The sequence below is a fragment of the Myxocyprinus asiaticus genome, chromosome 42 (assembly GCF_019703515.2).
Source record: "Myxocyprinus asiaticus isolate MX2 ecotype Aquarium Trade chromosome 42, UBuf_Myxa_2, whole genome shotgun sequence".
Lineage (NCBI taxonomy): Eukaryota > Metazoa > Chordata > Actinopteri > Cypriniformes > Catostomidae > Myxocyprinus > Myxocyprinus asiaticus.
In genome coordinates this window covers 27,853,933-27,868,479 of record NC_059385.1, presented here as the reverse complement: position 1 = coordinate 27,868,479, position 14,547 = coordinate 27,853,933, and the positions used below count along the sequence as shown (strand labels likewise).

The 14,547-nt window shown below is 42.0% G+C and overlaps 1 protein-coding gene across 1 annotated transcript in view; it reads right to left on the bottom strand.

The window, feature by feature from the left end:
* Window positions 1-14,547, bottom strand: part of LOC127432336 (A disintegrin and metalloproteinase with thrombospondin motifs 6-like) — a 139,197-nt gene that overhangs the window by 5,951 nt on the left and 118,699 nt on the right. Inside the window, exon 23 of the mRNA XM_051683260.1 lies at window positions 9,133-9,289. Within this exon, the coding sequence (XP_051539220.1) occupies window positions 9,133-9,289 (157 nt within the window). The remainder of the gene's footprint in view (window positions 1-9,132; window positions 9,290-14,547) is intronic.

Below are 14,547 nucleotides of genomic sequence, written 5' to 3'. Positions count from 1 at the left end.
TCTTCAAAATGTCTCCTTTTGTGTGGAACAGAAAGTCATACAGGTTTGGAACAACATGAGAGTGAGAAAACAATTACAGAATTTTCATATTTGGGTGAACAATTCCTTTAAATGATAGGCAGGTCCCTGTGGAACAATGACGCAGAACTTTAATACACAACCCAGAGCCTGTTGGATCTGCGACTGCTGGCCCAGTTTTCTCTCTCGAGTCTCTGATGAGCACTTCAATGGATAAACACTAACACATCTAAGCAGCATAACTTGGAACCAAGGTGGAGATGCATTCTTTGACTGCCTGCCTTGAAGAACTTGAAGAGTTGCCTTGAAGATTTTTACTTATCACTTAATATTCCTCTGATTTTGTATTTTTTTTTTTTAAACAAAAACCATGTTCATATTTCCAGTGAGGACAAACATTTGGGTTCTTAAAATGCGAGTCATGTTTCAGACGCGTGTGTATATCCAGGAGGTAATCAGAGCATGGGTGAGCTTCACAATTTGTCACACAATGGTGGAATGGAGCACTTCGTGAAGACTCAGTACTTGTCATCTACCTCGCTTAGTCGATAATTACTGGCCCCCATAAATCACCATTCTGTCCCATTTGTAATGGTACAGAATGTTGGTACAGTATCTATTCTATCCTCTTCTGTTATCTTGCAACCTCTTCTGTTTGTTGCTCAATATGTTTCATGTTCACTTGTCATGGTGGCAGCTGGTTATGACAAGCATTCAGATTAACACTGAAAAAGAGATTTATCGCTTAACAATTGCATTGTGCTTTGTAAGGAAACACATGGAGCAGGACTGAGTTCATTGCAAAAACGTAGGTTCATTTCTTTTTTTTTTTTTTTTTTGCAATTAAAATTTTTATTGATTCATTAGTTAACACAAAGAAAACAACAACATATATATAATGAATCAGTCACTTTTAACATTAAACCCCACTATAACCCATCCCCCTACCAATCTCCCACCCCCCACGAACACCCCTGAATATAGGCACACACACACAACCCCCCCCCCCCCCCAAACAAAATACAATAGTCAAGTATAATTAAAAAACGAAACTCTAAATGACTCTTTCCACCGCCCCTCCTCGAGAGTCCCCCAAAAACTCTAAATAATTGCCCCATTTCTTACTGAAAAAATTCTTAACTCCCATCCTTCTGCTCGACCCCTCCACGAAGGCAGCCACCCTCCCCATCTCTGCACACCACTCTGGGAATGAGGGTGCTCCATCTGACTTCCATCCCCTTAAAATAACCTGCCTACCAATCATCACTGGTTAAAACCCAATTTTTTATGTACTTATCCTCAAAATGTATGACCTCCCCATATCCCAAAATATAGAGTCTGGGGCAGAATGAGATTTGAGTGTTCAACACATCACATACAAAACTTTGCACTTTCAACCAAACTTCTTGGATCTTACGACACCCCCAAAAAACATGGGTTGTGTCTCCAACTTCTGAATGGCATTGCCAGCAGGTGGGTGTGTCCTTAAGACCAAGCCTGTACAATTTAGAAGGGGTCCAATAAAATCTATGTAAAATCTTAAATTGCATAAGGCGCACCCTTGCATCTCTAGATGCAGACTTGATGTTTTTTAGAATCCTAGCCCACACTCCCTCCTCCAATAACAATTTAAATCTTCCTCCCATTATCTTTTGAGAGAATTTAAAGCTCCGTCCCCGAGACTCTGAATTAGCATGGAGTAATACACTGATGCCTCATGACCCTTCCCAAAAGCAGCAATCACCACTCCCAGAGTATCTACCGCTCTGAGGGGGGTGGGGGGGGTGCTACTCCCAAAAACAGTGCAGAGCAGGTGGTGCAGCTGTAAATACTTATATAATTGAGATCTGGGAATCCCAAAATGTTGAATCAAATTTTCAAAAGATCTCAATACTCCACTCTCATATAGGTCACCGAGTATAGTAACCCCCCTCACAATCCAATCTGACCAACAGAAAGGGGACTTATTAATACTTAGTTTAGGGTTCAACCATATGCTCGAGGCTACGTTTAAACAAATATCCGAGTTAAACACTCTGTACACTTTTGTCCATATCGAGTGCAAATGTGAGATAATGGGCTGTGACTTAACTTCTCCAATTAGTTTGATAGAAGGGCTTTGCAGTGGCGAGATAGGGGCAAGAACTTCCTTTATAATACAAAACCTGGGAGGGGCTCTCTCAGGTGGAAGCGACTAATAAGCCAAATGTCTGAGACCAAATGCATAATAATAAAACAAATTCTTGGGTAGGCCTAACCCACCTTCCCACCTGCCCACATCGTTCGAAAATCTTTTTATTAAGGGATCAAAATTAACTCTAACTAAATCAGACAAATTTGCTTGGAATAAAATGCCCAAATACTTAATGCCCTGTCTGGGCCACTGGAAGGCACCCGGCTGGAAGGCCGTTACTGGACAGTACACTGTCAGAGCCAAAGCTTTGGATTTAGACCAGTTGACTTTGTATTCTGAGAACTTGGTAAAGGAATTAATAATTCTGTGGAGGCCTGGCATATTTCTAGTAAGGTCAGAGTCAAATAATAAAATAACATCTGTGTAAAGCAGAAGCTTATGTGCCACACCTCCCGCCATAACCCCTGGAAAATCATCCTCCTTTCTTATCGCGGCTGCTAATGGTTCCAGGGCAAGACAGAACAATAATGGGGAAAGAGGGCAACCCTGCCGAGTGCCCCTATTCAGAGTAAAATAATCTGAAATTAATCCATTTGTTTGTACCGCTGCTACAGGGGGTCTATAAAGTAACTTAATCCAACCAATAAATGTACTCCCGAACCCATATATTTCCAAAATCTTAAAAAGATAATCACATTCTACCATATCAAACGCCTTTTTGGCATCAAGTGAGATGGCAGCGACCAGAGACTGATCATTCACTACTGACCACATAATATTGATGAAACGCCTAATGTTATCAGAAGAGCTACGGCCCCGAATAAACCCCATATGTATAAGAGATGTCATAACTTTACTTAATTGGTTAGCCAAAATTTTTGCCAATGTTTTTACATCTAGCTGGATCAGGGAAATTGGACGGTAACTTTTACACTCCCTTGGATCTTTGTCCTTTTTAAGAATCAGACTGATCCGGGCTTGTGTTATGGTTGGGGGAAGCTTTCCATTCTTTAATGATTCCGTATAAACTTCTAACAAAAGCGGAAGTTCAATTCTGTAGCATAAGATCTAAAAAATTCAGCAGTAAAATCATCTGGCCCCGGAGCCTTGCCTGCAGGTAAGGTCTTAATTACCTCGTGAAGCTCCTCCAAGGTTGTCTCAGAATCAAGATAAATGCTTTGCTCAGTCGTCAATTTAGGGAGTTCTAATGGTTCCACAAATTGTCTCATCAGTAGACGAATACATGGGACTATAAATATCAAGATAGAACACTTTAAAGGCATTATTAATATCAATGGCCGAGGTAAAAATTTCACCTCAAGCAGAATTCACTGAGGGAATGGTAGAAAAAGATTCTCTCTGCTTTATATATCTAGCCAAAAGCTTCCCTGCTTTGTCCCCCGACTCAAAGTATGATTGTCTTGCCCTGAATAACCAAAACTCCACTTTCTGCGACAAAATAGTTTTATATCTGTATTTCAATCGGGTCAATTCTCTGAGGCCATCAGACGACATTCGGCACTTCAGCTCTGCCTCTGCACTTTTAATATTCCCTTCCAACTCCACGAGTTCTTGTGCTTTGGATTTTTTGGTAAATGAGGCATACTGTATGATCCGACCCCTAAGAACCACCTTAAATGCCTCCCAAGCCACGCCCACAGAAGATACTGAGGACCAGTTGGTCTCCATATAAACATTGATTTCAGTCTTTAACATTTGTTGGAAATCAGGATTTTGCAAAAGGGATACATTAAAGCGGCAACTAAATTATTTCTTTTTTGTATGTGGCAACACCTCAAAACTCACCAGGGCATGATCTGAGACTAAGATGTTTCCAATTGAGCAAACAACAACAGATGAAATGAGGGACTTAAATAAATAAATAAATCTATTCTAGAATAAATCTTATGGACTGATGAAAAAAATTTATAGTCCCTACCAGATGGGTTCAAAAGTCGCCAAATATCTGCAAGACCAAGATTTGTACACATCCTGTGAGGTGTCAATGTTGCTCTAGGGGGCTTACACACTTTTGCTTCACTATGATGAAGGACTGAGTCCATCAAAAGATTAAAGTCTCCTCCCAATATTATATCATGAGGGGTGCCAGTGGCTTGCAACATCCCTTCAAGATCAATAAAAAAGACCTGATCATCAACGTTAGGTGCGTAAATATTAGCCAAAACCAACCTTTGCCCCAGAATTTCTGCTAAAACTATATTGATTCTCCCTAATTTATCTTTAATCTGTTTGAGAGATTTGAATTGTTGATGCTTACTTATCAATGTAATGACTCCCCTGCTCTTACTTGAGCCAGTACTAAAGAAAATATGTCCACCCCATATCTTCCCAAATGTTTCAGCTTCCTGCGAGGAAAGATGTGCTTCTTGAAGAAACACTATATCACAATTCTTACACTTAAGAAAATAAATAACCTTCCTTCTTTTTATGGGGTGCCCCAACCCATTCACATTCCATGTGGAGAAAGATAACCCACTCATATTAACATTTGAAATTTTGATATAATATACAAAATAAATTGTGTGTCAAAAACAAGATTATACAGACCACATGCCAACATTTGTGCAACAGTCAAACCCCGAACTCCCCCCCATACCAAATAAACAGAAAAAAGAAAAACGTGTGCATTAACCCCACGCACGACAGCGCCAACCGGCGTCCATCCCTTTAAACTCAAAAGGTCTATGTATGCCTACGAGAGCCCCCGCGACAACTTTGCCATCGGATTGCTCAAGTCTGGTGCTTCTGCACAAATTTTGTAAGGCAAAACTACATAACAGAAAATATTTGTAAAACAAACCCCAGCCAATGGGCAAAATAAACACAAAGAACGTGTAGATTCATTCACAGAACTGCCTCGAAGGTGTGTTCCTCCACAAAACAAATTCCAACCGATATAAAGCCGTTCCGTTTCCTTGGACAGACAAACAAGTGTTCAGTGAGCCGGCTGTTTATGAGCGCAGCAGATGACATAATCATTCCAATGTCCTGCAGAAATACTCCACAAAACAAACTCCAGCCAACAGGAGGCATAAGCACAAGGAACGAACAGATTCATCCACAACTGTCCCGAAGCAGTGTTATTCCACAAAACAAACTCCAGCCGCTAGGCGGAACCATCACAAAAAGAAACAAAACATGCATCCCGGTTCCTCGGATGGTCAAGAGTCAAATTCACTTGGAGGCCACATAAAAAAATATACCATGATTTACTCAGTCCATCAACTTTATAAAAGACACCCTTTGTGTGGGCATGTAGATATTTTGTGGCCATCCCCAGCATCCACTCTCAATCTGGCCGGGAACCCCAGTGCAAAAGCGATCCTCCGTCAATGTAAAAGTTTCTTGAAGGAGAAGTGTTATTCCACAAAACAAACTCCAGCCACTAGGCGGAACCAACACAAACAGAAACAAAAATGGTGCCCAGCTTCCTCAGACAGTCGAGTATATGTTCAGCGAGTCAATCCACTCATATGAGAAACAACAAATGGCTTACTCGCTCCAATGTATTTATGAAGGACAGTGCTTGCTTGGGACATGTAAATACCCTGCGGCCATCCTTCGTTTCTATTCTCAGTTTGGCCGGAAACATCAGTGCAAAAGCGATCTTCCGTTAATGCAAGAGTTTCTTACACTCCTTGAATCTATCGCGTTTCTCTCTTGTCGAATTCGCAAAGTCCGGGAACAAGAAAATATTGTGAGAAAGCTTTCCTTTGCTCCTTGCCTCGTACAACACGAGATCTTTATCGGATGATCTCAAAAATTTGGCCAGAATTGATTTGGGCCTGTTTCCCTCAACAGATCTGCGAGCCGGGACTCTGTGAGCTCACTCGATTTCCAGCTTATGGCCTGTTATGTTGAACAAACTCGGGAAGAGCTCATCAAGTAATTTCACCATATCTCCACCTTCTTCATGCTCAGGAATTCCAACAATCCATACGTTGTTTCTTCGGCTCCTGTTTTCAAGATCTTCCAGTTTTTCCCAAAAATGTTCTGCGTCTATTTTGGTCATGAGCGGATTAGTGGATAATTCCCTTTCCGATGACTCCAGATAATTGATCTGTTTCTCAACATCTGCCAGTCTTGTAACCAATTTTGTTTCCATCGCTGTAATCGATCGACATATTACAGCAAGATCCTCCAAGTCAGCAACAACCTTCATCAGCATCACCGACATATTGGACAGTTGACGCTGAATTTCCCCGTCCGCGCCATCCAAATTGAGTCCCCGGTCTGCAGGTCCGTCAGAGGTTTCAGCTTGAGCACGTAAGTGTCTTTTTATATCTCCAGAGCCCGAGTATTTTGACTTCTTTCCCATGTTTACCTCAAAGAACAAATATGTAACTGGGTGTATCGAATCTCACCGGATTATAACATGAAAATAATTTAAAAAACTAGCAAAGTGCGCAGAGCTCGTCGCTCACACGTCTGCTCCTCGCATGGCGTCATGTGACCTCCCCATGGACGTTCATTTCTATCACTTTCAAATAATTCATTCTTGTCAGGGGGTGTGCAAGAGCAAGAATGTGGCTGCTGGGGTAATGTGATGAAAGAGATCTCTTTTATGGTGTATCTGTTTCCGCTCGGCTTCTTTTAAACTGGGGTCACAGTAGGCTACAAAGATCAGGCTCGATGTTTCCGTGTCCTCAGTAGACAGGTTTTGAAGCCTTCAATGGAGCCGCTATTAGTTAACAATCTCCACATCTTGAAGCTGGCAGCACTAGATAGCCAATGGATTTCCTTTGCTCCATGGACAAACCTGATGGGCGAATTCGCTATGCAGTTGCGCCTCTTTTACGTGTGGAATTTCAGTGCAAAAAACTTCATCTTATTTATTAACCATCTGCAATCTAATTTAACCAGGTGCTACATGTGCTAAAATAGTGCTGCGCCTTATTTAAATATAATTGTCATTTGTGATTTTCGGCACAAACATGCCTCCTTTCTATAGCTGGGTTTCCATCCATGTATTGTTATGCACATTTTGGGATTTCACATAACAAAAAATGCTAGACAAAATGTGCATAAAAATGTATATGCTCACTTGAGTTGGATACATTTTGTATGTTATTTTTCGGTAAGTAGATATGCGCATAAACTACCATAGAAACACATTTACCGAATATATTCTTATTAAATTGCCTCAAAAAGCCATGTGAATACATAAATCACTCAGAGAATATCACCAGTATCATTGCATGGCATCTTAAATGTTGCTCTGGTTAAACTGAAATGCCAAAGCTTGTTATCAAAATGATTGCTACTATTACCTATTAAGAACTGTATGGCATGCTTTCGCTCCAAGACATAAGGCATTCAAGTAATTCATTACATTTATTTTAAGAGCCACAGTAGCTTTAACTTCCATTTTCATTTAAATTTTGTGGTAATATTACCAGAAGTGATGATTTTGTTCAATTAAACACATGGGATGGAAACACTGCTTTATTCTCAAATCGTATTTACGATATTCTGTTTTTGAGCAGAACATTCGTTAATTGGATGGAAACTTCATTATTCGATCACTGCTGTTGATAAGGTCAGGAGTTTTCAAACATTTTGATGCCAAGGATCCCCAAATATGTTAGCCTTGTGAAGAAAAATATTGTCTGAGAAAAATAGTATGATATTACAAAGATGACATGTTAGCAAAATTAATTAAATTTAAATTCATATTTAAATAAATATATGTCATTATACTAATGCCAGAATACATTATTAAAATATTATCTGTAAATATTATCACTATTTATTTTCTATTATACTGTTATAGTAATGTTAGATGCATAAAACTGAAGACAATTTTTTTTTAATGAAATTTAAATGTATTTGTTCCAAAAAAATAAATACAAATATCACAAAACAGATTTGTTTTTATTTCTTACGATTAAAAACTTTTTCAATAAAACACAAAAATGTGATTAATGTCTTAATTTCCTACTTTAGAAGTCAGAAACTAATTATTTTACCATTATTTGACAAATTCGGTAATGTCAAACTTTTTTTTACTTCACCTTTTTCATTTGGCATTTTCTGTGGACCCCTTAGCGCCCCCTGGGGGTCCCCAGGCAAAAATCCCTGCCTTAAGCCCAAAGTATACTTCGATTTTGATGGGAACGCTTGGCGTCAGCGTACAGTTGAGCGCGAGCCTGTTAAAGTACACTCCATTTGACGGTGCGCGCATACACGGGCGGTTGGCGCATGCGCGCTATGACTGTACGAGACACCCAACTATTTCTCTTCAGGAGTTTGGACCCATAAATTTGTCTTTAAAGTCCTTCAGACTCGAAATGCAGGTGTCTCCTGACTTCCTCACACACGTGTTCTTGATGTGCACATGCACTGTTGATGTTTTTACCTTTGTTTACTGTGGTTTTCCAGCAATTACATCTTCTTCTAGCACATCTTCATGACAACAATGGCTCAAAAGTGAGTGTTGCCACCTTTCAGACCCACTAATTAGTGCAAATAATTCGAGGCACATTCTGTGCATTCAAAGACACACAGTTAGAAAAATTCGGCTGCGCATGTTCAGTACTCAAGCACTCTGCTCATGACACGAATTGTGTCACGCGTCCTGTACGTGAATGAGCATTCGCGTCTGACCGAAGTATACTTTGGCCTACAACTAATCTCATTAGAATCCATTTTGAGAGATAATCTAACAGTGCTTCCAAAGTAAAAAAGAAAGCTGAATAAGGATCCATCTTGAATATCTCAGCAAGGGTCGTAGAACTTACTTGAATCCAAAATTGCCAAAATATTGTCCATCCTTGGTTTCAAACAGAGTTAGTTAATTACAGGCAAGAACAAAACATTTTAATCTTTTGTTAATTTAAAGTTGAACACAGAAGCCACGGATTATGTAAATCTCAACACTGTGATCAAAGACAGATGGAGCTCATACAAAAGTCATCAGTCGTCATCACTGCTCTTTAGCGGATGGATAATTGACTTACCATCTCCACCTGAGATGGGTGTAGAGTCACACTTGCTTTCACACTGCTGCATGGTATTGGGTCGCAGTGAATCGGGGCACTCGCTGGAGGGCTGTCCTGTATACGACAGACACTGAACCGTCCGCATCTGTTGTCCCAGTCCACACTGTGCGGAGCACTGCAGACAGACACACACAAACACAATGAGTATTTAGGATTCCATTTAATTCATATCTCAACTTGAATTATTGGATCATTTTGCACAGCAATTGCTTCAATATGGCAGCTATGTTGTATGCTCTAAACTATAGGAGGCTGCTGAGTCAACGGAAGCATCAACAAGAGTAGATTTGTTTGATAAATGTTTAGCAACAGCTTCGCTGAGCCAATTTAGTTATTAAAACAGAGATTATAGGAGTATAAAAAGGTGCCATGCATCATGAAGTGAAACAAGTAGCTGTTTAGCAGACACTTCTATCCAAAGCGACATGCTAAAAGGGGTTACACACCAGGCGAGAAATGCCACATCGCCTTACAGGTTTGAATGCAAGAATGGGTCCTCATCTTGTGCTGTTGCTAGTGTCAAGCAAGCCTGAGTGGCTTGTTGTCTATACAGCTGCGCATTACCTACTCAGCTAGCGCAGGGGTTCTCAACGGGGGTGGTACCGCCCCCCCCCCCCAGTGGGCGTTCAAAGGATGCCAGGGAGCGCTGAGAGCAAATTAGTAGAGAGGGGGGCATTAGGTAACAAATGGGGGGTGTTTATCAGTCATGTTAATCAAATATATCATCAAGTTGCTGTTTTCATTAAATGTTTATCTAGACTGCATTATACGGGTTGGTTTGCATTTGTACCACGGTCTAGCGACGCATCTGAAGTATCTGGTTTAGCAGTGTAAAATAGACAGGTGAAGTTACAACCTCTGCTAATGCACCTGTATGGCTCTGTAGGTGGATACGGCTCAATGGACAGAGCAGCACGAGCGCAAAGCAGGTGCGTTTTTACTCACAGACCGGTCTTGAGCTCTTAAACGTGCACCTCTGATCATTGCAGCACTGCGAGAACCAGCGAGAAGCACAGTGCGATATGCGGAAACCATTTTAATTCGGCACAGAATTCTACATGATGACCCTCAAATTTACTGTAGTAACACTAAGTGTACTTTAGGCAGAAATAGATTCATAATACATATTATCATATCACTAATTCAGCTCTATTCAATTTGTCATAGGCTACATTAGGGGAGTGAGGGAATATAATACATTTTTGTTTCAACTTTTAAATGTTTATATTTTGTATTTATTGTTTGTACATGTGGTTAGAGTAAGTGAATGTAGTAGGGAGGCATTCATCAAAAAAAGGTTGAGGGGGCCTGGGTAGCTCAGCGAGTATTGATGCTGACTACTACCCCTGGAGTAACAAGTGATTCTAAATGTGCTAAATGTGACTCCAGCCAGGTCTCCTAAGCAACCAAATTGGCCCGGTTGCTAGGGAGGGTAGAGTCACATGGGGTAACCTCCTCATGGTCGCGATTATTGGTTCTCGCTCTCAATGTGGAGCATGATAAATTGTGCGAGGATCGCGGAGAGCAGCATGAGCCTCCTGTGCTGTGAGTCTCCAAGTGTCATGCACAGCGAGCCATGTGATAAGATGCACGGATTGATGGTCTCAGAAGCAGAGGCAACTGAGACTTGTCCTCTGCCACCCGGATTGAGATGAGTAACCGCGCCACCACGAGGACCTACTAAGTAGTGGGAATTGGGCATTCCAAATTGGGAGAAAAGGGGATATAAAAAAAAAAAAAAAAAAAAAAAAACATTGAGAACCACTGAGCTAGAGTTTCGCTTATTGCCCCCTGCTGAAAATAGGTGGTACTTCAAGCTTAAATTGGTCCGATGGAAGGAATATTCCTTATTATGGTCTGGGGACATAATAAATTGCGTTAATTTTTTAAATCGTTAAATCGTCAGCCCTCATTGTAATTAATGGTATTTTATTTTTTTTTATTAATTAAATGTCTTAATTTAAAAGTCTGTGTAAACACACCTTTTGCAAGAATCTGTTCTGTTAAAATCTGAAATGATTTCATTTTATGCTCATATTTGTCAACAGGCTGCTAAGGGCAGCGAATCCAATAAGAATTGTATTTCATATTTCCAAATACTTCTACCTCACAAGTTCTAAAACAATCTTTAACAGAACCGTTAAGGAACCGTAATCGTTAAATTCCTTAAGATTCCCATTGCTAATAAAGATTGCAGTCTGTGGTGATGTGGGTGTGGCCGAGTGACGTCTGTGGAGAACGAGGCCAACAGAGGAAGAACGGTATGGATTGACATTATCTGTGTGAAATTATCTCTAACAGCTGTTTGTGTTTGCACTGAGTGCTGGGAGGGATAAAAGGGCAGTCCGAACCACCGGAGGGGAGAGAGAGAGAGATGCACAGAGCATCCCAGTGTGTGTGTGTGTTCATTAATGTGCTGAAAAGCAATCCTTTGTGTGATAGAAACATTTTTAAAAATAAAGATTTATGTGGAGCGTTTACCTGGCCCCCGCTTCCTCCTCCAAGGCTTAGCAAGAGACCTTGTCACAATAGTGACGAAACCCAGGAATTAGGAGGAAGAAATGCCGTCATGGAGTCCTCGCCGCTGGCTGAAGTAATCAAGACCCTCACTGGCATCCACCAAGCCCACAACCACACTCTGCTTGAGCTACACATGGAACAGGAGCAGCTGTTCCAGGCGCTGTTCCATGCTCAAGCAGAGGACCAGCAGGTTTTATGGAGCTTCATACACCAGGAGGGATCTTCAGCCGCAACCCCGGACCCACCCATGGCAGTGCCTGTCACTCTGACCAAGATTGGACCACAGGACGACCTGGAGGCTTTGATCAAGCTCTTCGAGTGGACGGCCGAAGTGTGGAAGTGGCCGAGTACCAAGTGGGCGGTCAACCTATTGCTGCTGTTGTCCGGGGAAGCCCAGCTCACGGCTCAACAACTTCCTGCAGCCAAACTTCTGGTGTATTAGGACTTGAGGAAGGCCATCCTACAATGGGTCGGCCACAGTCCAAAACAACATCGGCAACACTTCCGCTCGCAGATTCCCAAGAATCTGTTTCAGGCCCCGACTCAGGAGACCCGGCTGACAGATTACTGTTACCTGTGAATACAGGAGAAAATGAAGAGACCGGGAAGTCGCGTCTGCTCTCTCACAGCTCCTCTGTTCATGTGTGCAAGTATGTACTTCTGCATGCGCGATCTCCCAGCGTCTTTTCGGTTTTAGCAACCCGTCAAAATAAGAGTCTTTTCTCATACTGTCCATATAAAAGATGACAGTTCTTTTCCAAAGTCCACACATCAGCATGTATATAATGAAAACACAGTTATCATTTCAATACACTTATAGCAGTACTCACCAACACCAAATACAATTGTGTACAAATTTTGAGTGTATCACATTCTCCCTGACAAAAAGTGACAAACTTCGGAATTCAAATCCCCAATATTTTTTGTACGCCGTCGACCACACGGCATGCTCAACGTCCTACGGGAAAATTGGGAGGAGGGATCTTCAAACAGCAAAACAAAATTCAATACGTTCTTGACCTGAAAGAAAAACTCCACACATTGGGGCAATTAACAGGAGAATTAGCTCCAGGCTCAAGAACGTCAAAGCCGGCTGTATAATTGGGGTACTCGGCTATGGGAATTTACACCAGGAGATAAATTCCTTGTATTACTCCCCACATCGAGCTCTAAATGACTTGCCAAGTGGCAAGGGCCATTTGAGGTCACACGGCGAGTCGGGGGAATCGAATATGAGGTTAAATGGATTGATAGAGGTGGAGCACGTCAGATTTACCACCTCAATCTCCTAAAACCGTGGAGAGAGGCGGTCCCCATGACACTGGTGATGGTGGTTCTGGAGAGGGAGGAGCTCGGACCAGAGGTGAACTTAAAAGCCACCAATCGAGTCATCCTGGTCACTTGCGCAGACCACCTCTCACCTTCACAAGTTATGGAGGTTGCCAGAGAATTCTCCAACGTGTTCTCGCCTCTTCCTGGTCGTACGAATCTCACAGAGCATCATATTGAAATGACCCCTGGGGTAGTGGTATGCAGTCGTCCCTACCGATTACCCCAACACAAAAAAAAGTGGTTCGGGAAGAATTAAAGGCCATGTTAGATATGGGGGTAATAGAATAATCCCACAGTGACTGGGCCAGCCGGTGGTGCTGGTTCCGAAGAGTGATGGCTCGGTCCATTCTGTTTGGATTATAGAAAAGTCAGTGCGGTGTCTAAATTTGATGCATACCCAATGCCTCAGATTGATGAACTGCTCGATCAGTTAGGTGTGGCTTGCTTTTATTCGACACTGGATTTAACGGAGGGATATTGGCAGATTCCCTTAACTCCCATGTCCTGTGAAAAGATGGCATTTTCCACACCGTTCGGATTACACCAATTCGTGGTGCTTCCGTTCGGTTTGTTTGGGGCCCTGGCTATGTTTCAGCGGCTCATGGACTGAATCCTCAGACCGCATGCTGCATATGCTGCTGCCTATCTAGATGATATCATTACTTACATTAATGAGTGGCAGCGGCATCTGCAGCATCTGAGGGCTGTCCTAAGGTCGTTGAGATGAGTGGGACTCACGGCAAACCCAAAGAAGTGCGCAACTGGGCAGGTGGAAGTACGGTATCTGCACTTCCACTTTGGTCATGGGCATGTGCGGCCCCAAATTGATAAAACCGTAGTGATTGCAGCCTGCCTGAGACCTAAGACCAAATAGGAGGTGAGACAGTTCCTGGGGCTGGCTGGCTATTATCAGATGTTTGTGCCTAATTATTTGACTGTCACTGGCCCGCTGACTGATCTTACTAAAAAGGGGGCACCACATCTGGTCCAGTGGATGGAGCCGTGTCAGCAGGCGTTCATGCAAATGAAAGCTGCACTTCGCGGCAGGCTGTTATTGCACTCTATTGACTTTTCCCTCAGGGTGGAATTGGTGATTTCAGCCAGCTCTTGCTATTTTTGTTTGCAATATGCATTAGATGGGCCATGGCACTTGTGGAATGTCTTTGTAACAGTTTAATTGAATCTCTGACTACTGTCAGCTGTTGTATATTAGAGGGATGATGTTGCATAGGGAAGTAAATTGCAACTGTCTGAGGTGAAAGTGAGAGATATCTTCCAGTATTCTACTACCATGATGTAGCACACTGATTCAATGGAAAACTCAAGAGTTGCTTAGTGACCCAATACACTACACAAATTTCCCTCATTAGTCACTCTCCTACAGTAAGTAGTATGCATGCCACAGAAATGCTGTCATTCCACGCCTGAGTTAGAGAAGCGAGTGTGTGTGTGCATTTCACGAAGATCTGGTGTAGATTTAGTCATAAACACATGTAAGACTCAGTGAAGGACCCCTCATGG